At 40.3% G+C, this 27,368-nt stretch overlaps 1 protein-coding gene across 1 annotated transcript in view; it reads right to left on the reverse strand.

Moving 5' to 3' along the window:
• The window catches only part of DNAH3 (dynein axonemal heavy chain 3), a 2,217,123-nt gene that overhangs the window by 1,620,361 nt on the left and 569,394 nt on the right, over window positions 1-27,368 (reverse strand). The window contains exon 6 of the mRNA XM_044089509.1: window positions 10,041-10,230. Within this exon, the coding sequence (XP_043945444.1) occupies window positions 10,041-10,230 (190 nt within the window). The remainder of the gene's footprint in view (window positions 1-10,040; window positions 10,231-27,368) is intronic.

Raw genomic sequence — 27,368 nt, forward strand, 5'->3', positions numbered from 1 at the left:
GGAGACACACATAAAATATCAAATCACCTCTGCATGTACAAGCTTGTATCCTCCACCAATCATCTGCCTAAAAAGTAAAGTAAAGGCATGCAAACATCATCTCCAGAAACAAAAGATTGATACTATAATACAACACTACTCCAATATCAGGGCATTGTTGCTTCTAATTCTTCCCAGTTTTGTTTGCAAGTACTTTTGCATTTGAATTGGAACAGGGTTATCAGTATGTGGCATTACAACAGAAATGTCCTACTATCCATCAAGGAACCTGTTTATCTATAGTGAATTGTATGTGGTTAGTGCAGGAACACAGGAAAAATCAAAAGTGGATAATGGAGCTCTGGATAATGTTGTAGGAACTAAGGTAAGCTGAGTGAAAATATGACAGAATGCAAGAAGTTAGGGGGAAAAATTTGGCAAAGTAGTCAGAGGCAGAACAAGGAAAAGTGGAAGAGAGGTACAGCATCAGACTGGGAAGGCAGTCAGACAGGGATCTCATAGAGAATAATAGTCAGAGAACAGGGAATATGGAGGAAGACAGGGAGCAGGTAGAGAAAAAGGGCAGGAATTAGGATAGAGTAGGCAATTGTAATTTGGCATGTTAAACCACAGTGTAAATGGCAAATTGTCTTTTATTAATATATAATGATTCTATATTTTACTGACTGCAGATTTTTTTTTCTGGCTTAGCTAGCTTTCAGTTTATTGTATGTCCACAATGTTATTTAAAGTTTTACATGTTTCTCTCTTGTATAAAATTGTCTGTTTTGTTATTGGAGCTTTTCTCACCAGGCCTCCAGTGAAAAGGGGTTACTACACTCCAATCAGATTATCCAGTCAACAAAAGCAATTAATCAATCAATAAGGATATTGTTTCAGTTCCTGCCCTGTGTCAATAGTGTCCTACCTGCACCTTTTCAAACTCCTTTTTTAATCACCACAGCCTTCCCACTGTGTTTACCAGTTGCCTTTCATTTTTGTACCTGACTGCCTTCATTCTCAGCTATACAATGCTACACAGGAATCAGGACTGGGATGTCAGAGGTGGAAGTAAGAAAAAATATGCAAACAGCTAAAGTTAACTTTGAACCTAACACCACTCTTAAGTATTCAACTGCGGTACCACCTTTGTCATTCTTATAAGAAAAGCGCAGTCTGGGTCTGAACTGTCTGCAAACAGCTAAAGTTAACTTTGAGTATGTGTCTACCTGTTTGAGCCAATATTCATTTTCCCCTGGAGAGCACTCTGCTTTGGCTTGTAAGCAGCCCCCCCCCCACACACACACTCATCTTCCACTTTCTCTCTTATTCCCTTCTATTAGCAAATAGTATCCATAACTGATCAATACTGTGTGTTTAATTTAAACTGAGACCACAGTAGCCTACTGATACAAGGTTATCCTGCTTTTCCACCTGGCAAATGGTTAAGAAATGACTTACAGTTTCAGAGCAGTCCTTGGTCAATTGTGATTGTTTCTTAAACACAAACTTGTCTTTGCTTTGGCTCATTAGCAGCAGTACAAAGAACTGCCTGCTCTCACCCTTGTTCTCCCCTCCCCCTTCCCTGTTTATTACCTTAAGACAATCCCAAAGTTAATAAATATTACCTGTGGCAGGCACCATTTTTACAACTACAACCACCCTTGTCACTATCATATGTTCATTTATCAGTTAACTCTGTTTCCAGCCCCCTCATAAGAGCAACTAACAGGGTCTCTACCCACTTCGCTCCCCACCCTGCCCCCTATTCCCTCCCCTATTCCCTCCCGCCCCCAGTGGTCCCACCTTTATTACACTCACAAACCCCTCCCATCTTTCCAGTAGCCAACCACAGCACTAACCCAAGACTACCTCCTCCATCATCCCACTACTATCACACCCCCTCAACTAACATGTACAAGCATACCTTACCTATGCTCACAGCATGCACTCTCCTTGCATATCTTACATCCTACCAAAGCTCCATCATTCCCCCACTCAACCACTACCACTGTACTACTACTCACACCACCACTCATGTCTCACCCTCACTCAGCTCCCCTCCCATCAACTCAAGAAACATCCCTATGCACACCCCATATATTCTACCAACTATATCACTCAAGCATAAAGCATCCCTACAACTTTACACAGTAACCCTCCCATCATACCTATTACCCAAAGAGCACAATCATAAAGTTTCCCTTATAAACAAACACATTCAAAAACTGAGAAAACTAATAACCTCATGCATAACTAAACTAGCCCTAAGTGGAGATATCCACCCCAACCCTGGCCCTACCATCTCCAACTCCAATCCTCATAATCAGACTAGAAACCACAACGTCACCCATATTACAGCCAATAGAAAGCCAAGTGACTTCCTTCTACTAAGCCTAAATATTAGAAGTATATCCAACAAAGTCCATGAACTCCATGCCACCATAGACTTGTACTCCCCAGATATAGTCATCCTGACAGAAACCTGGCTAAAACCTCACATTACCAGTGAGCAAATACTCCCCACAGGGTATGGCATACTAAGAGTAGACCGGCTAAACAAGAAAGGAGGCGGTGTAGCTATAATATTTAAACAGCATCTAAACATCCAGATCTTAAAATCATCAGCTCCACAAATAGGCAATGAAGAAATAATATATACCAACCTCAAAATAAACCAAAACAAAACCATCAACATAATTGGATGCTACTTCCCACCTGGCCAAAACATCCCTCCACTAGAAAACCTCCTCAGCTGGTCTACCCACCATCTCCCCCAAGAAACTATCATTTTAGGTGATTTCAATATTGACTGGCAATCCTGTTCTGACAACCATCCAACCCATTATGTAAACCTTCATGGCTTCACCCAACTAGTCCAGTCGCCAACCAGGATAAATAAAAACTCCAGCAAGCACACTACCCTGGACTGGATACTAGTCAGTAAGAGCCCCCAGTCATATATAACAGGTTGCTTATCAGACAGCCTCAGTCATCACTCCCCAACATTCCTACTCAAAAAATACCTATACCAAGCTAAACCTGTCATCTACCGTCAAATAAAAAAACTAAACTTTAACCCACTCACATTCATCTCATCCCTCAAAGAATGTAGCTGGCATCCTCTAAAGTACCTCAGAGCTTTGATGACGCAGTTGAATTTTTTAATACTACCTTCCTGAGCATCCTTAATTACCATGCCCCCATAAGACTTTCCAGAATCAAAGCACAACCCTCCCCATGGCTACAAAAAAACACTAAGTCAAAAATGAAAAACAGGGATAAAGCCTGGGAGCACTGGCGCAAAACCAAAACCCCCTCAACTAGGCAGAAATTTCTAGAACTATGCAATAGAGTCAAAAAGCTAATAAAACAGGACAAATTCCAATACTACCAGTCTGCCATAGACTCCTCTCAACACAGCCCCAAACAATTCTGGTCCTCCATAAACTCCATCCTCCACCCAGGTAAAGTCAGTACCCCTCCTCCTAACATCCCTCACTTCACAGAAAATATTGCTACCTCATTCAACACACACTTCACACAAACCATACTATCACTAGCTAAACAACACAACCCCCTCCCCTTCAACCCACACCTTCAACTAGTAATCTCCCCACTGCCTTCTCTTTTTCTCCTGTACCTACCTCCAACATAAAAAAACTCTTAACTAAACTTAAGCCCACCAGATTAGCAGCAGACAATCTCCCAAGGGAATACCTACAAATCGCAGCTGATGCTCTAGCCTACACAGTATCCATCTTGATTAACCGATCTCTGTCAGAAAGTTACGTTCCCGCACTGTGGAAAGTATCACATATAATTCCCCTCCACAAAGGCGTACCCTCCACAGAACTAACCAATTACCGCCCCATAGCTATTCTCTCTCCACTCTCCAAAATACTAGAGAGATGCATACACTCTCAGGTCTCAGACTACCTCCTTACTAACAACCTCCTTTCCAATACTCAGCATGGTTTCCGACCAAACCATAGCACCACCACTGCCTTACTCTCCTTTACTAACACTATCCTTCAGCATAAAAACAATGGCTATCTCTCCTCTGTTACTTTCCTAGACCTATCTAAAGCATTTGACATGGTCCCACACAAACAACTTATCTCTGTCCTCAGTAACCTATCCTTTTCACAATCGGTCACCAACTGGTTTCAGAGTTACCTGTCTGACCGCCAACAATCCGTTGTATGGCAGAATGACATATCTCCCCAACTACCTGCCTCCATAGGGGTTCCCCAAGGATCCATCCTTGGACCCCTACTCTTCTCTGTTTTCACCAATAATCTAGCCTCTGCCACCAAACATGGCACACTCAAACAATACGCAGATGACTCAACCATCATCTGCTCAGCCCAGTCCCTACCCAAACTGCAAAAAGTCACACAGGAAGCCTTTTCCTCTGTTGAAACTTGGTTATCCGATGCCCAATTAATACTCAACCCAAACAAAACTAAACTACTCATCTTCCAACCCACCAAACATACTCAAAACAACTCTCACTTTAACATCACAGCAAAAGACAACACCACTATATACCCAACTGAACACACCAAATTGCTAGGAGTGGAAATAGACAATAAACTAAAATTTGACATTCACATATCCTTGACCATAAAAAAAGTCCACAATAAACTAGGAGCGTTATACAGAAATAAGCAACTTCTCACCAAAGCAGCAAAGATTTCAATAGCAAATTCCCACCTTATCTCCACCCTACTTTATGCCTGTCCAATATATACCAACCTAAGGCAATGCGATTTTAACAAGCTAGAGACCTGCTACAACAAAATCGCCAAATTTGCCACAGGGGCATCCTACCGTAGTCACCACTGTCTCTCACTTGCTGAACTGGGCTGGCTTGAACTCCCTCACCTCCTTCAATGGTATCAACTCTCACTTGCCCACAAACTAGTAAATCATCCACTAAATGTCCCATCCTTCCAGAATCTACTCCAACCCTATCGCACCACCAGACCACTAAGATCCAGCAACAAAAATCACTTGCAGATCACTAAAGTCAATAACTCTGCTGGTGAAGCACTATTCTCTTGCACCATAGCCAAATTATGGAACTCCCTCCCACCCACAATTACCTCCATACCATCATGCACCCACTTCAAAACTTTACTAAAAGCGCAACTAAAAACATGCTGGCTATGCCCTTGCAACTCCCACTCTAATATCACCCTCCCCATCCAACCACTGCCTTTCTTTCCACTCCACTAACTACCTTGACTATACTATAGCAAGCTCAGATGCTCATAAGCCAGTACTTATTATACAGCAGGAACTTCTTCTTGTAACATTTGTTAATGTCTGTTATGTACTTCACAGATAAAGATTCTAGTTGTCTACTGATGTGCTATGTACTTCATCTGTAAATATGTTGTAAGTAATTGCTATGTAAATTGTTAATCGCTATGTAATCCAATGTAACTACTGTCTGTTTATTTTAACTGTGGAGCTTTTCTCCCTGGGCCTCCGCTGAAAATGGACCTACTTCCAGTCGGACACTCCCGGTCAACAAATATAAATAAATAAATAAATAAAACTGTGTCACTACGAGGTGGAACAAACAGGTGATTAAGCAGAGGAGGAAGATGAAAAGGAAGAGAGAAGGAGGAGGAGCAGTAGCAGAATGAGGTGACAGAAAGAAAGAAATCAAGGGGTCCAGGAGTGGACAACAGCAGGGAAGGCTTGTAGGAAGAGTAAAGGTGAGAATGAAGGCAGTCAGGTACAAAAATGAAAGGCAACTGGTAAACACAGTGGGAAGGCTGTGGTGCTTAAAAAAGGAGTTTGAAAAGGTGCAGGTAGGACACTATTGACACAGGGCAGGAACTGAAACAGAATATCCTTATTGATTGATTAATTGCTTTTGTTGACTGGATAATCTGATTGGAGTGTAGTAGCCCCTTTTCACTGGAGGCCTGGAGAGAAAAGCTCCAGTAACAAAACATGCAATTTTATACAAGAGAGAAACATGTAAAACTTTAAGTAACATTGTGGACATACAATAAACTGAAAGCTAGCTATGCCAGAAAGAAATTCTAGAGTCAGTAAAATATAGAATCATTATATATTAATAAAAGACAATTTGCCATTTACACTGAGGTTTAACATGCCAAATTACAATTTTACATTTGTGGGTAGGAGAAATAAGAGAGAGGTGGTCTAGGAGACATACGTACAAAGCAGAAAGGATGTGATACGAGTAGAAAGCAGAGAGTAGGTAAGGAAAGGTGACTAGTGTGTACATTTGTTAGGTGATATAGAGAAAACTAAATTTGTAGTGAAGCTGATGTAGATGTTGAAGGCAGTGAGTATAAGCTGGAATTTTGCTGGACTGAAAAACTTGTCAGGTGGCAAGTAAAGACAATAGAAATGGCAGTAAGGGAAAATAGAAGAGAGTAGGAAATTTATTTATTTATTATTTATTTTATTTTAAATTTACATTTACATTGAGAAATTTACATTGAGATTATGCTTTGTTGCGGTATACAGGGGTAATGAAAGAAAGTGGGTCATACCTCTCAACTCTACTCCTTACTAGCTCCTTATTTGCCCCCTACTCCCCTCCTAGGCCACTACGTTCAGAACACCAGCACTTACTCCAAATTCATAAATCAAACCTACCTGCAGATAAACTCTTATATTCCTGGATCATTGCCAGAATATGGAATAACCTCCCATCTCCCATATGCAGTGAACAACATCCCTCTAACTTCAAAACTGCACTTCATAATCATCTCATTTCTAACCTGATATGTAACTGCACTAATGCACCTCCCACTATCTATGAAGCCATTACTTGATTCTTTCTCCTTTTCAGACTCAGCATTGCTTCTAATTTATCTGCCTACTCTAACTACCTTGTATTGTATTGCACCTACACTATATAACCTCTCTAACCACTTTATCTCTTGCTCTATGTCTGCACTAGAAAATGCCTAAATTTAATTTCTTAGCACTCTTATTGGTTGAAAAGGTACTCATTTGATTTCCTCCTGTTATTAACCTTAATTTCTTCTCTAATTTCTTTATATTGCCACAGATACTTTGCATTCCTTCAGCACTCATTTCTATATTATTTTCAGATCAACTGCTAGTGGTACAGTTTCTGTAGCATTTGACTACCTGATTCTGGTGGTTTCTGCTCATTTTAATTTGTTACTATGAATTCTCTTGATGTTTTGCTTATTATGTTGTTATACATTTTAACCACATTTTTATGCTGTTATTGATTGTAAACATGTATATAAATGGTTATTTTGTACTGTAGATTTTCTCCCCGGGCCTCTACTGAAAATGGGCTCTTTATGGCCCAGTGGACTTTCTCGGTAAACAAATGTCAATAAATAATAAATAAATAAATAAATAAACTCTAAAGATTTTTGCAGAATGTCCAGATTTTTGGCTCATATTTTTCATATGTCCCTCATAAAATTTGTGGTTTTCTGGCAAATCGCTGGTATGATCTGAGTATTGAAGTCACTAAATAATGACAAACATTTGAGTTTCAGACTTCATATCCTTCAGAAAACGTATGTTAAAACAAACTCTGTTACTCTAGCAACTTTCTAAGTTTATCTGAGCAATAATTACAATATGTCCCTATTTCTGAGCCTTTGTCCCCCATTTTGTTGGGCCTTGTCCAGATTTCTTGTACTAATAGGTTGAGAGGTATGAAGTGGATAATGACCAGGGCAGTCTAGCCTTGAGAAGTGAAAGAAATATTATTTTAGCAAGTTTCTGTATGTGGATAGTTTGGTTTGTAATCTGATGTTGGTAGGGATAGAATTCCAGATTTTGTAGACATAATTTGATTACAAGGCCAGACCAGCACAGTTGTGGGGTTTTGTTTTGTTTAATAGGGACTTGTCCGTGGACAGTAGTGATTGTGCAGGGGTGTAAGGTTCTAAGGTTTAGCATGCAAGATAGTTTTGAGGTTTGTAGATTATATTATGAACAGCTGTTAACTGGGTCACAAGAAAGATAATATGCAGATTCTAGCCAGCCTGTTTTAAGGCTAGGCAGAGATAGGATTAAGCAGATTGGTTAGTGGCAAATTTAGCTATTGTATTATAGCATTGTTCAGCTTTTGTTAGTAGATATTGCTGAAGGTTAGTGCAGACAGGGCAGCTTTAAAGTAGTAAAGGTAGGAGACATCCAGAGACTTTTTTGACATTGCTAGTTAAAAAGTGTTTGCAACAATGCAAGTGGCTAACTTTATGTGGTTTTCTTGACAGCTTGTGTTTGAATATCAAACTTTAGGTGGTTATCTATGCTGACACCAAATACCTTTTTGTGGGGTACAAATTCAATAGGAGTGCTTGATGAAGTGACGGAGAAGTTATTTTTTTTATAGGACACACATTTTGGTATGAAAATCAATAACGTGGTTTTCTTAGCATTCAGCAGGAAGTGAGAATTGCTGAGCCAAGTTAATACAGATGAAAAAGCTTTCTGAGTCTTTTCATTAAATTCTTCAAGGGACTTATCAGTAGTTATAAGTGCAGTATCATCAGCATACTGAACAACAGTTGTTTCACAGGTAGCAATGTAGAGGTCATTAACACAAATGTTAAAAAGCATAGGGCTCAAGGCAGAGACTTCTGGCACTCCGAATGGGATGGGCAAGAATGGTGATTTTTTGCCATTTTACTGCCTGTAGTTTGTTAGAAAGCTAGCCATCATTGAATTAGGACAGGGGGTATCAAGGCCTAGAGAGGAAAGTCTATACAGAAGATTCTAATGAGATACAATGTTAAACAACACTAAGTCAAGGAATAGTAAGGAAGCAATGTTTCCAGAGTCCTTGTGGAAGTTGGTATGATGGATGAAATTAAGGAGAGCTGTGGTAGTACTGTGGTGTGGCCTGATGCTATACTGGGCATAGGAGAGGGAGTTGTTACCCATTAAGTGTTTGACAAGTTGGGACTGTATACACTTTACAATGATTTTTGATAATGTAAAAAGAATAGGTATATGGCAGTAATTACAGAATTTTCCTTTATGTTTGGGAATTATTACTGACTTTTTCCAGATAATAAGGACATGGTTTTCTTGGATAGATCACTTCACAAAGATAGACACAAGGTATGCTAAAGGATCAGCAGCCATCCTGAAGTATACTGAGGGAAGATTATCAGCAGCGAGTGTAGTGGGTTTTGGTTACGATGTAGTTTTTTTTACACTGAAGGTGGGAACTGTGTTGATGTAGGAGACAGGGGATTTCAGAAGACTGCTTTGTTGGGATGGAGAGAGGGATCAGTGGATTGTTGTTTATGAGGGAAGAGGCTGAATGTATGCAGTGTGACATGAGATGGTTAGAAATAGGTTCAGTGTGGTTAGTGGTAGTAGTGGTTGGTTAAACTGGCATCCTATATTTAACAAATTGTTAATGAAGGACCAGAAATGTTCTGGGGTTCTTAGTGCATGCATCTTGAATTGAAATGTGGTGAGTTTTTTTTTCACATCTGACTGACTTTCTGGTGCAGTTGTGGAGCTCTTTGAAGTTCTGGAGATTGGTGTCTGTTTTATTATGAAGCCGGAATTTCAAGGCTTGGTCTCTAGCACTCATCAGTTATTTAGCAAGTTTCTGCCAGCTATGGGGCAGGGTTGAATTTGACTCTTTTGTGTCTGGCCAGGCAGGAATAACTGGATTAATATAGAGAGAATGGTGTCATTCAAATATGCAACTGATTCACGCAGAGGGAGAGTTTTTAGTAGAGGCCAGTTACAAGCTTTCAGTATCTTTTGAATGTATCTTTGTTCTTTATCCTTGTTATGAACTTTGTATGACCCCCCCAAAATAAATAAATAAATAAAACAAATTGCACTAAACTTATGACTGGCTGCTACACTCTGACATACTTGAAAAACTTCATAATGAAATTCACTACATAAGTCTATATTTTAGCATATTTTCCAGGCACCACGCTCAGATTAGGCCCAGATTTCCAGGCATTATATATACATTTATTATGATCAATGCCTACATTACAGGATATACCTGCTTGCTCTTTATGAATGTTATACTGTACCTATGCCTTTTTTAAGACTAAACACATAGTCATTTTGAATCTCTTCTATAAGAAGTTGTATTAATTTCTCCATCTTGGGATTGTTCAGTAGTTCAGATGGCAACTGCAGCATAACTTTTTCAATCTGTTCTGGTTTTTGAGGTGCCAGCATTTCATTACGGACTCCATGATTTATGTAGTAAAAGTATCGCTATGAAAATAAAATAAAAATGCAGTGCATTAATAAATAATCAATAGATGATTAGTTCAGCTAATGAAAAAAACATTTACATTAATAGCAAGTACAAACACACACACGCATACATACATACACACACACACATATATATATATATATATATATATATATATATATATATATATATATATATATATATATAAGAACAACCACCATTAATTTAAGAAACTTTTGCCTTTGTCTAATAAATTCTGAAAAAGCAAAAGTGTAACCTTGACTAGCAGAACTGGAAAATCTCAAGAACAAATCCACCCTTTTCACAAATATTAAGTAGGAACCCTTTATTCTCTTCTGGAAAAAATGAGAGCAAAAAATTATTTCAAAAGCATCTAAAATTTCAGAATTCCAGGGCAATATTCATAGTTGTCATGCTTAGACTTAGCAGGAATTTGTGCTAACTGCACCTAAGTGCAACTAAAGTGTGATTTAGAGACACCAGCTGTGCTTAGTCACAGCAATTTCAAGTAGTCTGAAAAAGTAGCATGCAAATGAAGGTATAATGAGATTTAAATTAGGAATGTATAAAATAATCTGTGACTGTCATGAAAATTGTCAGCTCTTCCCATATTTGTGAATTCATAGTCAATTTTTGATGTATATTTGCAGCATATGCATGCATAAGACTTATAAAAAGTGAAGATGGTCCTTTTTCATCTACTTTGCAATCCATAGAAATTCTTACATTTGCTACTAGCTTGGCTGTTTCTCATTCTGAGGTGCTTGTCCCAGAGTCACCAAAACCAGGTGTGTTTAGTGGTGCCCACTACCCAAGAACAAGATGTAGGCAAAGGCTGACCCATCTGATCTCTGGAGAGATTTAGAGTAGACAGGGACATAACGTTGACTTCAGTGAATTTGTATGGCCCACAGAGAAGGACTGGGGGGATGCGTGGTCTTCCTATACCTGTGGATACCAAAGTATGCATAACCCTCAATATATTTCTCACTGGGCCTTCCAGAGACAAAATGGGGGCACGTTGGGTATCCTGAGGATAATTCAACAGTTCCTCCACATACTCTTGGGATATGTGGATCAGTACATCTATGTTCCATTGTCACCTCAGGGCTGATATAGTACCATGACACATTTTCTTGAGGTACTTGTTACAACAGATTGCATTCATGTTTCCATTAGGGTCCCATTTGGACCACAGTAGGAATGGTACCAAAACAGGAAGAGCTACCATTCTATCAATTGTCAAGTAGTATGTGATGTATAGGGCAGTGACCATGATTCCCTCACTCTACTGCCGCTTCGTTTATGATAGGATTCCTCACGGTCACCTAGTTGGCATGTTCAAAGCATTTTACTGTTCCTAACCACAGATATTTCAACATCCATAGAGTGATATACGTACTATTGAGAAATTATGCTTCCTTTTTATGTGTCTCCCTCCCTCTTTTGTTTTACAAGTGATGCATGCTTCCCACTTGAAATTTGGTCAGTGACACCCATCCATAACCTCCATGGAGCTGCTGAGAAGAGCTTCAACACTGACCTGTCCCAGACACAGATAGTCATTGAGCAAGCACTTGGCCTGCTCTGGCGATGTCTTTCAGCATGGCCATGCTACTGCATATAGGATGCTTACTGCCTTCTGTACAACATGATCATGTTTCAGTCTGGTGTACAAATGCCATATCCAGTCAGTGACGGTGGCAGTGCATCTGCCTCTATTGTTTCTCTCCCTAGTGATGATACAAGCATTACAAAAACCTGTCTGACAGTCAGGCTGGCTAATGCACAATATATATGACTGCACAGCTATGGGACAAGACATTCCCTTAGTAACCGTGAAAAAAAGCAGTTACCCAGAAAATACTTGATGTATGCAGTGTTATGAGTAGCTTATGCAGTGTGGTGCATGGTGACCTTACACCGTGCATGAAATATTTCTTATTTTTTCAACAGAAATGTTGTTTTTTATAACAATACCTTCAGCCATCATGTGCACAGTGTTGAGGGGTAAGTAGCACACATGCTAGGTATACTGGCAGGGACTGAGTGTGGAAAAGCAGGTGCTGTGACACGTTTATGGTTATAGTGTTTGTCATACAGTATCCAGAGCAGACTATGTTGACTGTTAATGACTACAAACTACTTGGTTTTCTTTCTTTTTTACTCCATTTGATATTCTCTATGTGTTTTTCAGATTCAGCTAAGATGTGCTGCAGTAGCTATGTGCATACATGGACTGCTGGGTGAGTACTGTTTTCCTCCAAATGATTTTCAAACTGTAAGATACATTTGGAAGGTGTCATATACAATGTCCCACAACAATAGTGTGGGTGATGTTCCCATAGGTCAAAAGCAAGTGCTAGCATGTGAGCTTGATGCTGATTTGCTCTGATGTTGAGATCTAATGAATGCAGGCAACCTCTTGACATTGACCTAACTGTGATATGGGGCTTAGACACTGACTGAGAGTTTCTTACCATGTGTTGTGAAAGTCTGATGAGGCCTGGCTTCTTTCCTTGGGGAATACACTTGAATGTCTATAGTACTTCTTTGAGATGCAAGGAGCAGCCTACTTCATCCATTATGCATACAGACAGTTCTCCTGGTCATGTCCACCTGTGTTCCCAATTTGTGGCTGGTAAACCTTTATGAGCATGTGCATGGAGGCTGACTTAGACGCTGTCTGTACAACCATTCTGTGCATGAGAATCATTATGGCATTGTTTCTGGCTTCAGCCCTTCAGCCGTCCTCATATACTAGTGCAATTACTCATGCATACCCTGCAGTATTCTAACCATGTCTACCTGACTCTCAGTGGTAGTAGTCTGGGCTTGAACTAGGTAATGGCACATCTGGCGCTAGGCAGGCAAGACTTTGCATGATTCTGGAGTAAACTGTGGCATACGTCTTCACCTGGTACCTCTGTGCACAGGTGTGACCTTAGGTACTGTTACCTCTGAATGGGCAGTCTCTTCATCAAGAGGTTCAGGATGTGCATAAGAAACAGGTATCAAGCTTTATGGGGTCTCCCCCACTGTAATAATATGCCTTCATTGTGCTGAACGTGTGAGCCCATGTCATTGTCTGAGGATTTATCCATCTGTGGTGGCATAAGTGGCCCTACCAGTGCACTTTGCAGCTATGTGCCACTGTCCTCGGGCTGTGTCATTAGTATCAGAGTATATTGTAGCATCACTGACAGACATCTTGCTGTCAACATCAGCCTTCTGTAGTAACTCACAGGATAAGCTTGGTTATAGTGCTGACCCTATGAAGAAATATATGAACATGCAGTTAATGTAACCTATGACAGGTAGAATTACTTTTTACATACAGATCGGATGACTAAAATTACCATGCATTGTCTGTAGATTTTCTGCCGCATCTGATGTTGATGGTATACCTGATGATGAAACATGTAAGGATAATATGTGCACATGTGCCATAACACTAACTAAATGTTATTGTCTTATGGGTCTGAAGGTACTGGGGTCAACACCTCCTCTAATTATGTGCACAGCATCCTTATTTGCATCCAAATCATTGCCCCTTACAGACTGAAGTTACTTCTCATCTGGCATTAAAAGTTGGAATGCGGAAGGGCCACCACCAGTACCACTACTGGTAACTGCCTTCTGCCTAGCATTTGTCCTAGCATGCCCTGCCATGTCACTGGCTCTTTGCCTGCACTGTGCTATCATGTAGGTCCTCCCACCTATAGAATTAATGTCAGCCACTGCTTGATTTCACACCTTATATCTCTCTGCCTGTTTTGTCCCTCATTTTCCAAAAATAAATTTTACATATGTTCTCAGAACATCCATAAGGATGTGATTCTTCTCAGGACTGAAGTGGTACCTCCTGTGTCTTGTTCCCTGTTGTTGCATCAAGTTATAACCTGCAATCAAATATTGTGACAAAACCTGGCAAAATGACACCTGCCATCCTTGAATGATACTTTCTATAAATGTGGACCATACGTGGTACTGCACAAACAGTGATATCCACTTTGCATTCAGAGTTGTGGTTTTCACTTTTCTTATCTTTATTACCTGTGTTTTCTACTCGTCTGCAGCAACGGTAATACATAAACCTGTATGTGTTTGCTCTGAGGGTGTGATAGTAAGTGGGTTAAGTACTTTCTTGTACATTTCATTATCTAATTAATTAATTCAGCTGGCATTAAGTCTGTACTTGCCCTTTACCCATTGGCAGAGACCACTGTCAGTAATAAAGTCACTTGACAAATTTAGAGTTCTGAAAATGGCACTATACACATTCCCAACCATGTTATCTGTCTTACTAATAAATATAGGCTACTCAAGAGGAAATCACACTGAATTACACTGATAACTGCCTTTTCCTCTTTTATAGTAAGTACTATATTTTATTTCTTATACAATATAGTCCCATTTCCTGTTTATTTATGCTTATCGCTCTTGTAAATAAACTTTTAGTTTGTTTGTGCTTTCATGGACTGTTGCAGCAGATCAAAGCCCAGTAAAGCCTAAATGGCAGACAGAGGGCAGCTGGCATAAGTTGAGATCGATTTAAGAAGTTCTTATACAAATGAGGCTCCTACAGGCATAAATACATTAACCTTGCCTTGGGTGAGCTGTGCTTAGCTCATGAACGTACGTTAAGTCACACTCTAGAATGCTATACCTTGTGCATGGCATGGCTGCATTTATTAACTCTCTCTGGCTGTTGTCATTTCATCTTACCTTACTTGTCCTGCAAAGTCCTTTGCCACAGGTTACATACATCACATCACAAAACAGTAAACCACACCTTTCCCTGATGTATTTTTTTCAGAACTGGTTTTGTGACGCATCCCCCTCCAAAAAAAACCCCAAACATGATAGAGGAATCAAAGTTAGCATATATGAATACCTCTGAAGACAAGTAAAGCGCAACTGTGATATCACATTAAAATAACAGTACTACTTCTTAAAATAATTACATTTAGAAAAAGTTAGAAACTGCATGGCACAAAAAATCTGTCTTGATATTACATTCCAGGAAGGTTTCTATTTGCTTACCAAAATAAAATATAACTGGAAAAAATTCAACTGCATAGGATTACATGCCTGTTATTGCACCAAGCCTTTTCACAGCTATCATTTCAATAGGCAGCAGCCCTATATGGGTGTATGGGCTATCAGAGGGTTGTCAAACCCCAGTGGGAGTAGTTCACTCCCTAACATCCCCTGCATCAGGTCTTCTACATTATTTATTTATTTATCATTTGTTTACCAGGAAAGTCCGACTTGGAACAAAGCCAATTTTCAGTGGAGGCATGGGGAGAAATGCTCCAGATGCATGTCTTTGTAATGTTTGAGGAAACCCACACGAACGCAGGGAGGACATGCAGACTCTGCATAGTTGGCATTCCAGCCAAAATCAATCTGGAGAGCCTCTTGCTGTAAGTTGACAATGCTACCGCTGCACCACTGTGCCGTCCAACCCAACATCTCCTTCCTATAATGGAATTTCAGTAGTACGGCATCTGTTAAAGCTGGTCTGTCAAGGACATCAAAATACCTCCCTTCATACTGCAGGAATCATACTTGAGGAAGTTACAACAAGCCACCACTGGCTTAGAGTGACACAAAACAGACATATGGCAGGAGTCATCCCCTACTTCAGACTGCAGGTGTACCACAGGTACAATGACCTGCAGAGGTGGAAGAGGTATCAGCTAGCCATGTCAGATTTGCAGGTTGAAGAAAGAAAGCCAGAGTTCTATAGTAAGTACATTTACATAAACAGCTCCAAACACATACACACTTACCTTAACCCTAATTCTACCCCCCAAACAAAAGTAAACAACTGAAAACACATACACACATAACTCAACCATACATCTAACACAAAATATAAAACAATAAACACTTTCATACATACGCACTTACCTTAACCCGTACCCTAACCCTAAGGTCAGTAACTGTTGCACAATCACGCTAGGGAGCTATACCGGACAAGGGACCATACTACACTTCAGAACATGGCAAAACAATGGAGCAGTTAAGGGACTTCTTTCCCAGGGAAAGAATTCGCTGAACAGCCGCTTTGTTGTTTTGCCTGTTCGCTCTACATGTGTCGAAGAAAACGCATTCGACATGATGTGTTTTCGTTGAACTCATAGGAACCCGGTACAAATAATATGTGCTATGCAGACCACCTCAAAGCCCTGTCCCTGTATTCTGTCTCCTACAGGCATACCTCTCAATCTCTTACAGCAAGAAATCTGGACAAAGCCATAAATAATGGAGGGGGGACAATTTTTAAATATTGTTCTTACAAACATAAAACATTGATAGAGTAACAGGTTTTGCGTTAGCATGAATTTTTTGAAAGGTATGAAGTCTGAAACTCAAATGTCTGTCATAATTTTCTGACTTCAGTCCTCAATGCTTTGCCAATGATTTGCTAGAAAAACAAAAATTTATGAGGAACAGACCAAAAATATGAGGCAAGAATCTGGACATTCTGCAAAAATCTGTACAGTTGAGAGGTATGCTACAAGCTGTTGAGGGGATATCTGTACCTGGCATAATAGGCATTGTCAGACCCCACTCTGATGGACCTCCTTCATATCCACAACTCAAACAGCACCAGAATTACCCTTTCAAGATAGTTAAATGTTGCCTGTGATATAAGTAGAACCTGCTTGTGACACAGTTGTGTATCCCAGAGACTATGCCTTCTCTGTTACAGGCTCCCTATCCATGTGAAGCAGAGTTCCTCCCTAACTGAATTCAAGTGTAACATAGACAACTGGATGAGGAACACAAAATACATCCCTGGTTTGGCACTTATGTTTCTAATGGACACAGGCTGCCTGTAAATGGTTCATCTCCCAGGTCCCTGTTCGTAAATGTTTTATCTTCCAAGCCCCTGCTTTCACTTAACAAGGATACCAGAAGTTGTCAGTGATTTGCAATGTATGCTTAGGCTTACAAAGGCCCCAGTTGTCCTTAGCCTATTACACACCTATGAACCTATAAAGTGTTTTTGTTGCTTTGTCAGTCATACCGGAAATATTTTTATGAGATGTTTATTTGCTGCATTTGTTAAGCATTGCAATTCAGTCATATGCTGGCAGTAAATAGCTTCATGAATGTTACTGCTTAGTTGTAGGTACAATTCCTGTACTGTGAAAATTATTATAATCATGTACTGCGGTGGTGGTGCTGTGGTAGCGCTGTCGCCTCACAGTTAGATGTTGCCCGTTCGATTCTCAGTTAGAGCGTCTTCTGTGTGGCAACATGCGTGAATGGGCGTTCCTTCGTTGAAGGCTGTGCGTTAGGCCCGGCAAGCCAGCACGTCAAAATCTACTGCCAATCATTAGCAGACCGGAGTTCCGCTGTGGCGACCCCTAACCGGGAAAAGCCGAAAGAAACAAACAAAAATGTTGCAATGTCATCTATACACATATTGGCAATGATTCTGGTGGTGATTTCCAGAAGTTGCTTTCACATTAGCAATATCTTAAACTAAGGCACCACACCCACACTGAGCTGAGAGTGGAAGTTAGGCAGAAACTGGCTGCACTCCATACTGTTGAGTATGAGTCTATTATTGCAACCTGAATAACAAAGAATTAATTAATGAATAACTATACCATACAACTAATGTCAAGAGTCGCACACAACTAAACACTGAGATAAATATTTCACTGCTGCTTAAACTGGTCACTTAAAATTTGTTTGTAAAGTTAGCAGCCTTTGCAGGAATGTAGCCTTCCTTCTTGAAATTGACAATCTGCTGCTGTTGCCACTGTAGCACAAGTTTTCAGAAGCAAATCAGTACATCAACACAGCCCTCAATTCTTAATAGACACTGCGGTGCCTGTGAATGCATCATGTCATTTATTAAAGTTACACTCCACAGCGTTCACGAAACAAAGGTGTACACCATAATAGCTTTACCAAGATGATGATGTTCTCTTTGCTGTAGTTTTGCAAGAAATACTTAACTCAGGCCCAGTCACAACATTTACACAGTAACATGCAGCATTTCCTACAGAAAAGACCGTGAATGGACTGCTTCAGAACATGGAGCTTGTAAGGGGTGGAAGTGTGTTGTCATGACATCAATTAAACAATTATTAATATATCTGATACAAGTTATAAGTAATGCATAGCTTTCAGCCATGAATCATGATGCACACACAAATGGAATGAGTAACAACCTTGCTTTCCTTCTGTTTTCATATCTCCAGAGCTCAGGAGAAGATTAATTATAATAGCAGCACCAGAGAGATGCGAGACTTATACAGAGTGCTCATATGATATAATACAAAAAAATCAAATAGAAATATATGCCCTTAAAATAAGTTCCACTCATTAAAGCATTACCAAGTTTCTCTCTGGTAGCCCACATTCAGACCATCAGTCCACAGTCAGTGTAGTAAAACCAGAGAAATGAATGCCAGCGCAATATACTGAATTACTGAAATGCATGGAACTGCATATATATCAATAATGCCTACACTGGTAGTGACAACATTAACTGTCACTGAAACAATATTAGCACTTTTAGTGAACAATCCATAAAAGTAATAAAGCAGTTAGTAATTCATATAACTTAATAAGCATTAATAACAAGTGACACCCATTTCATCCTTCAAATGAGACATTAAACTGAGGGCCTCATCTGCCTCAGTTGGTGGTAGCTCAGGTGGATGTAAAAGATCCTAGGACACTTATCGAAATGTGTAGGAGACTTTTATTAAAAGAATCAGAAAAATCATACATATGCAAAAGAGAGAAATGATACGCAAACAAATAATTAAAATAAATACAAGGAAAAACTTGAGTTACTTTCACAAATTTGATACATAAATTCCCACACACTTTCTGCCACAACCATTTATGGAGTTTCCCCCATATTAATGAACAATCCCACAACATTTCTATATTTTTTTAATCCCACAACTTGATATACAATGATTCTTCACAAAGAGTTACCCAAATACACCATAATACTTCAAACACGAACTGCCTGCAAGGCAGCAAACACAATAGGTTCATAGGTTGGTACTAGGCTATCGGCCCTAGGGCCTGTACAAGCCTAGCCATAACAATTCCCTGGCTATTTCTTCCCACACTATTTACTTCCCTGGACCCCTGTCTAGCAGGGAGACTGACATGATCCCCGGGGTGAATTTCCTTTCTCCCATCCAATCGTCAAGGTTCCTTTTGAAGAGGGCTACGGAGGCTTGACATGTATGGGCAGTCTATTCCAGAGTCTGGGGAGTCTCTGGGTCAGGAACCTAATGTCCACACATAATCATGTTAAGATGTAAAGGAAAATGAAAAGCATATCATAATGAAGTATTAGAGAATAGGAAACATGTACATTGACATCCTGATTGGAGAATGAACTTTCTCCAGCAGGGTGTTAAAATGAATGCATGAAGCTCAGACTGTAAAAAAGTTAACAGCTGCCATTATCTTACACTCGCTAAACAGTTAGTTAGCAATGTTAGTGTGCATAAACTAGAATTAAAAAAATGATAAATTGTGTGCGTTGGTGTATGCCTAGGTAAGTGTGATAGCCGGACAGAGGGGCAAAAAAGTATTTATTTATTTTTTTTTTGTCAAACTGTTGATTTAGCAGTTTGGCTACTACTTAACTAATACACAATTACTTACCTATGTTAATCATACATAATTAGAGCTGGAAGCACCTTCCATCTGGCTATTAATATTAATGTTATAAACGCTGCTCCGTATGTTTATTCTTCCATGTTTGGAAGATATCTTTAAAATTTGTAATTTTCTAAAGCATGCAAAAGAAAGTTTTATAGGTTCATAGGTTAGTACTAAGCTAACTGCCCTTGCAAGCCATTTTAAGCCTAGCCAATTATCCCTTGTGAGATTCAAACCCTGCACCTTGTGTTTGTAAGGCAAACACCTTAACCATTAGGCGACCCTCCCACCTATTTATTTATTTATTTACTTTTATATACACAGAAAAGATGCAAGCGAGCACTTTTTTGTGTGAAAAGAAAATTTCATTTCACTGCTTTAGACATGATCGTTAGGTATGGCATACTTGAATGACTAATAATTTGTGTGTGTGAGAGAGAGAGAGAGAGAGAGAGATGGAGAGTGAATGACAGAAAGAGACAGACAGACAGAAAGAACAATAGTCCATCAGCATTACTGACCGATTTCAATCTTCATTGATTTTCCAGAACATCATTAGTTAAAGCTGCACTATTCTATGCTGCAAAATCAAGGACCGTAAAGGGTGTGGAGGGGATGGAGGAGCCGTAATGCTTTGCATTCTATGTGCTCACTAACCAGGTACTTAACACTGGTGTGTATATATGTGTGTGTGTGTGTGTGTGTGTGTGTGTGTGTGTGTGTGTGTGTGTGTGTGTGTGTGTGTGTGTGGACATTACCTACTTAGACAACTTATATTTTGGATATAAAATACTTCTTCCAAAAACAATTACACGTAAACTTAAGATTTTCTAGTTACAGGTTTTTCTTGCCTCCTTAAATACCTGCTGCACATCTTCATGAAAACAGTACATAAAAGGTCATCATCATCAACCCCTCTTTATCTCATTTTCTACATGGGGTCAGAGTGTCATATTAACCACTGCCATCTTTCTTGATTCAATGCCACACGTCTGCCTTCTTCAAGACTCAGGCCTGTCACAGATCTTGTCTCATACAATCCATCCACCTATTTGCTTGACGCCTTTGTTTCCTCTTACCTTCTTTCTGCCTATCCCAAATCGTCTTCACCAGACTGTATTCTGCTTTTCTGCATGTGCCTCAACCACTGTAATCTGTTCTCTTTAATCCTTTCTGCAGTTGGAGCTACTTTGGCTTCTGCTCTGATGTCATAATTTCTTTGTCTGTCCACAGTGTGTATCCAACCACTTCTCTCAGGCAGTTCATTTCCATCACCTCTAGTTTCCTCATCTGCTCTGCCTTTAATGACTATACTGTTTTGTACACCTTTCTTTTCAGTTTCTTTAACATTCTTCTAACATACACTACACCTAACACTTTATGCCAGTTGGCTGCACCCCCTCTGATTCTAGCTTTGACTTCTTTATTCAGACTTCCCTTCTCCTCAACAACTCCTCCCAGATACCTGACGCTGTTAACTTGTTCCACAGTCTTCCCTTTTATCTCAGTTCTCAGCTTTTTCTGATTTACCCAATTTGCTGCCATTACTACTGTCTTATCTGTACTTAATTTCATCTCATGTGTCTTCAGTGTTCCATTCCATTCCCTTCTTCTTTGATGAAGTCCTTGCTCAGAGTCTGCCTGTAATGCCACATCGTCTGCATAAAGCAACTTTGTTGATCTGTCCCCTCTGATCTGTTGGCTAATGTAATCCATCTCCAGTATGAACAATAGTGGGCTCAGAGCTGAACCCTGATGCACACCCACCCCCACTAGGAACCCCTCTGTGAGACCAAACACTGTTTGTACTTGATTCACTGGATTTTTATACATTGTGTCTTTTGGCTTTTCCTGGTTAGGGGTTGCCACAGCGGAACTCCGGTCTGCTAATGATTGGTAGTTGATTTTTACGTGCCGAGTTACCAGCCCTGATGCACAACCTTCAACGAAGGTACGCCTATGCATGCATATCTCCACGCAGAAGACGCTCTAGCTGAGAATCTAACCGGACAGTGTCTTACTGTGAGGCGACAATGCTACAGCAGCACCACCACCGCGGAGATTGCCTGCATTAATTCAACCAATGTTTCTGGGACTTTGATGACCAAAAGACTACCCAAATCAACTTTCTCTGGACCTTGTCATATGATTTCTCATAGTCTAGGAATGCCCTATCGGACTCTTTCCTCATCTCAACTATATGTCTCTCTGCAAACATTGGGTCAGTTGAGCTGCATCCTGACCTGAATATGAAGTGCTCATCTTCCATCTTACTTTCTGCTACTTTCTGTATCCATTAAAGGTATCAAAATAGAATCATCTAGGCTGTCAGTTACAATTGCTCTAAGATGGGGTGTACCATTTGCCCAGATACTCTGTGAGCAGATCAATTCTGTGAGGAGGCTTGTGGTAATTGCCCTTGGCCAATTCCAATCAAAGGTCCCAACTAATTTGCCTGGGCCAAAAGGGGGATTACCATAATGATTTCTGTTAATTCTTTCTGAATTTTTAGAAGTACCTTGGGAATCACTGGAAAGGGTGGCAATGCATACAGGGATATTCCCAACCATGGGAATGATAAAGCATACGTCTTCCAAGCATGGCTGCAAGGATGCCTTGAACAGAATTTTTCAGTTCCCCATTTTGAAAGAAGGCAAGCAGATCTACTTGAGGTGTTCTACACATCTAGATCAAGTCCTGGAAGACCTCTACATGGAGCTTCCTCTCGTGAGGGTCTAGCCAGTATCTGCTTAGTCTGTCTGTCACAGTGTTTTGCTCTGATGGAATGTATAAGGTCTGAGGAGTCAGAGAATGCTGTACAGCCAGCTCCCAGGCCATAACTGCAAACCAGCAAAGAGGATATGACTTTCTATCCCTGTGGTTTGTTCAGGTGCCACATCATGGAAGTGTTGTCTGTGACCATTAGAAGAGGACCCAGAGTCAACAAGTGGTGAAGAGCTTTTAAGACATAAAATCACTGCCAACATCTCTTTTACGTTTATTTGCTTTGTTGTTTCCTGAGGACCCCAAAAGCCTTGTATTTGTATTCTCATGGACACTGCTCCCTATGCACAATCTGGGAACTGAAGAGAGAAAGAGAATCCCAGTTGACAGACAGTTGATTGCTTTGTCATTGGTTCACAAATCATAGTACTGGTACCTGGAAATCCAAAGGATGAAAGTAATGCATCCAACAATTCAAGTACCACTGACTTTTTTCTCGTGTGTACTCTGGCTAGTGGTATTGTGAAGATCTTTAAATCTATAAGGCCTAGACTTTTGAGGAACTCTCTTGTTGTGACCACGTCCAGAAGAGACAAATCCAAGAAAATGCCCTGATAAGTCAGAACTTTGTCATTTGGCAGGAAGACCATCCTTTTTACTGTGACTATCCAACACCCCAGGAAAACAACTTGTTGACAGGATATGAGGAAGGACTTTTGAAGGTTCAATTTCAAGCCCAGGGATGAAAAGAAGGATGCAACCTTGTTCAAGGACTGCAAGCACTTGGGTACAGAATCTGCACAAATCAGCAAGTTGTCTAAATAAGGAAAAATGTGGATGCCTAGGGTTCTGCATAGACAACCACTGGGGGCCACACACTTTCTAAACACTCACGGTGCAGTAGATAGCCCAAAGAGTAATACAGAAAACTGATAATGTAAGCTAGACACAGCAAATATCAAAAGTTTCCTGAAATTGGGAGCAACAGGACTATGATGATAAGCGTCCTTGAGATCTAGAGTCACCATGAAACAGTGGTCTGGAAGCAATGCTAGGACTGACTGTAAGGTGAATATTTTGAATTTTGGAACTTTTACAAAGGTGTTTAGGAAGGACAAATATGGGGCAGGTCTCTAGGAGTGTTCCTTTCATGGTACCAAAACGATTCTGGAGTAAAATCCTTTATCTTTGTGTATTGCAGGCACTGGTTCTATGACTCTGGCTTTGACCATGTGATACACTACTGGATGATACATCTCTGTCTTGTCTGTGGGTGTAGGAGAATTCCCCTGAAAGGGAGAAGATTTTCTCTGAACCAATTTATCTGAGACTATCTGTGGCCAGGTTGCAGGGTTGAAATAGACCCTGGCAGAAGGAGAAAGGGAGGTTGTGCTCTCTGACTCAGCATAGTCATTCCATTGCAGATGGTTGATCCTTTTTCAGAAGGGAATCCCTCTTGTTTGGTTTTAAAGAATTATCCTCCTGCCATTTCCTTTTTGCTCCCTGATTTTTGTTTGTCTGGGATTTTTGCTTGTTCTGAAGCTTAAGGTAAGATGTCTTGTTTAGGAAGAACTTGAGTACAAGAAACATCCTAGATAGAACTTGAGTACAAGAAACATCCTAGATAGAACTTGAGTACAAGAAACATCCTAGATACACCATGCATTAATTTGCCTCTGTCATCTCACTGTTTGAGAATCTGTGTAACAGAGGACACAAACACCAATTCAGAACTTAAAGGTGCATTCAAAATTTCAGCTTTTAAATCATCAAAGAAGTTCTTATTACACAGCCACGCATACTGTTTTAATACAAACAGAAGTAGCATCATTTCTCAAGACTGTATCTACATATTCAAGCATACTTCTCAAAGCATGTTTTGATACCTGAATCTAATCTGAAGCAATTTAATTTATGTAAGACTTTTACTCTGCAAGAAAGGCTGCAGGAAAATCATTCAAGCTGTTTGCACACTGTAAAATAAATTTCCACATATAGCCTTAATAATTATTTAACATTCTTAAGGCTACATTACTAGAAAGAGACATCCTTTTGTTCTGAAGATTTAAACATTTTGCCTCTTTATCAGGGGGCTTTGGATTAAGGATGAAGCCAAAGACGTTTTATTTGTGCAGGCAGCTGGGGACAGCCGGGTACATAGATACTGATGTCCTTCAGGCAGGTTTATCAACATCTTCCAAGGCCTATAAGAGAGCGGAGATAGCCATAAAATTGGGCATCTTGTTCTCTATAAGATCATATACCCTGTCTAAATGTGGGGTAGTTCCTGGCTGCTCCTAAGCAAAAAGCACAACTAAATCAAGCAATCTTCTGAGGATAAGTGAACATTTGTTTGCAGTTAAGCTAAGGTTCACCTTCCAAAGAATCTGAGTGACTGTGTCAGCTAGGAAATCACCATTACCCTCAATAGAGTCCTCATCATTCTCTTAGGTTCCTAGGTTCATAGGTTGGTACTGGGCTATCTGCCCGAAGGCATATATTAGCCCAGCCACGTTGTGCGATATTCACCACCCCTTTAGTAGTTCCCTAGACCCTTGTACTAGCAGCTAGTACCCTTGGCCCCTATCTAGTAGTGCTGTTGGTGTGATCCCTGGTGTGAACTTTCTGTTACCCATCCACTCATCAAGGTTCCTCTTGAAGAGTGATAGTGAGGGGCTCTGTCTTATGTAGATCGGGACCCTGTTCCATAGTAAGGGAAGTCTCTGTGAAGGGAATCTATCCCTCCAGCATGTTCTATTCATTGTTGTGTTGAGGTTTATATCCCTAGAGCATGTAGCTCGAATAGATTTGGTTTTGCTAAGATGGAGCATGTTCAACAATTCTGGGTTGGACATGGCTGTGTACATTAGACAGAGATCACCTCTGAGAAAGCGGTATGCAACAGAGAACAGTCTTAGCTTTTTCAAGCGTGCTGCATAGGGCAACTGTTTGAGGCCAGTAATCCTCTTGGTTAGGTACCTGTGTGGTCTTTCCAGCTGCTGGAGATGTCTAGACAGGTACATTCCAATTGGTGCATTGTACTCAATAATGGGTCTGATGAGGGAAGAGTAGAGGGGCACCATTACATCCTTAGATCTTGATGCGAACCCTATGGGTCACCTAGAAGGATTTTCTAACCACTTTGGCAACATGGTTATCAAAGGAAAGCTGACTATCTACTTGGGTCCCTAGATCCCTTATTTCTTCTTCAGATTTCAGGGCATTACCTCCTATGTTGTAGTTTGCGGGTACTCTGTTTTTTCCAAAGGGGATTACTACACATTTTTTTGCATTTAGCTTTAGACCATGGCTTTGACACCATGCATCAGTCTCATTTAGGCCCTTCTGGAGGATCTCCATGTCAGCCGGAGACTCTATTATAGCACCCAGTTTGCAGTCGTCTGCAAACTTAGTCAGCCACAGCCCTTCTGTGCTTGCCTGTACTTCTGAGAAGTATATGCCAAACAGGAGGGGCCCCAGGACAGAGCCCTGATGCACACCACTCGTTACTGGTCTGGATTCGGACATAGATCCCACTACTCTTACTTTATGGGATCTGTCTGAGAGCTAGTTTGCGATCCATCTTGTGACGTAAGGGTTTATGCCCAGGCTGGTGAGCTTATCAATAATACCTGAATGGGGAATGGTGTCAAATGCTTTAGCAAGGTCAAGATAAGCCGTGTGTACCTCCTTTCCCTTATCTATAGCCTGAGTAACTGTCTCAAAGAAATCCACCAGGTTCAGGAGGCATGATCTGCCCTTGACGAGGGCGAACTGTATGGGGTCCAGTGACTGGAGGTTCCTAATCTCTCCATTTATGAGTTCCATAATGATTTGCTCCATAGCCTTACAGATCAGACTGGTCAGGCTTATTGGTCAGTAGTTCTTAAACAACAGAAAGGTCCCTAGGCAAACTAACACTAGAGCCATGTATGGGAATACAAACACTAGAATTAGCTCTCTGCAGAACACTCTTAGCCTGAGCCTAAGAAACTCCATCAGCCTTATAAACAGCTATAATCTGATTATCACCTGTATGATGAAGCTTCTGTTTCTTTTTCTTGTAAACTTCACTACTAGATAAAATATCTGGAAACAGAGTATGGGGTCTCTTACCCTAGACTACTGTAGCACCTAAAGGGTTTGGTTTTCCTGTATCTGAGCCAGGTACTGGAACAACAATGGAGAATGTTTCTAAATCCTTTTCCGAAGTGACCAGCAAAGCTATGCTACAGTGAGCCAAGGTAAGAGGTAAGTGGTCTGTGGAATGAGCAGTGGCCCTCACAGAATCACGAAACATAGGCTGGGGCATATTTTTATTGTGTTTTTTTCTTTTTATTTGCAACTCAATTTGATTGGGGGGGGTCAGAGATAAGATCCATCAAGTCGGGGACAGAACACCAGCCAGAATAATATAAACTGTCAGTAAGGGTAATGTATCATAAAAAGCAAATACAGTACACAGCTTGTAATAAGTATGCTCCCACACAACAAAACACTTGACAACATGTGCTATTATCGCAAAAAGGTTTGAAATGTGTTTGGAATTATTTTACAGAAAACAACAAAAGTAGTAAAAAAACTGGTGTGGAAACAAGGCAGGCTCCAAACTCAAGATTTCAAAAAAAAAAAAAATACTTGAGTTTGGAGCCTGCTTTGTTTCCATACAATTTTTTTACTACTTTTGTTGTTACCTGCATTCTCTCTGGTGTGGTTAATTGCTGGAGTATTCCTTGATTTTGCTGGA

Source organism: Protopterus annectens, chromosome 12.part0 (assembly GCF_019279795.1).
Source record: "Protopterus annectens isolate FY-2018-M chromosome 12.part0, PAN1.0, whole genome shotgun sequence".
Classification (NCBI taxonomy): Eukaryota; Metazoa; Chordata; order Ceratodontiformes; family Protopteridae; genus Protopterus; species Protopterus annectens.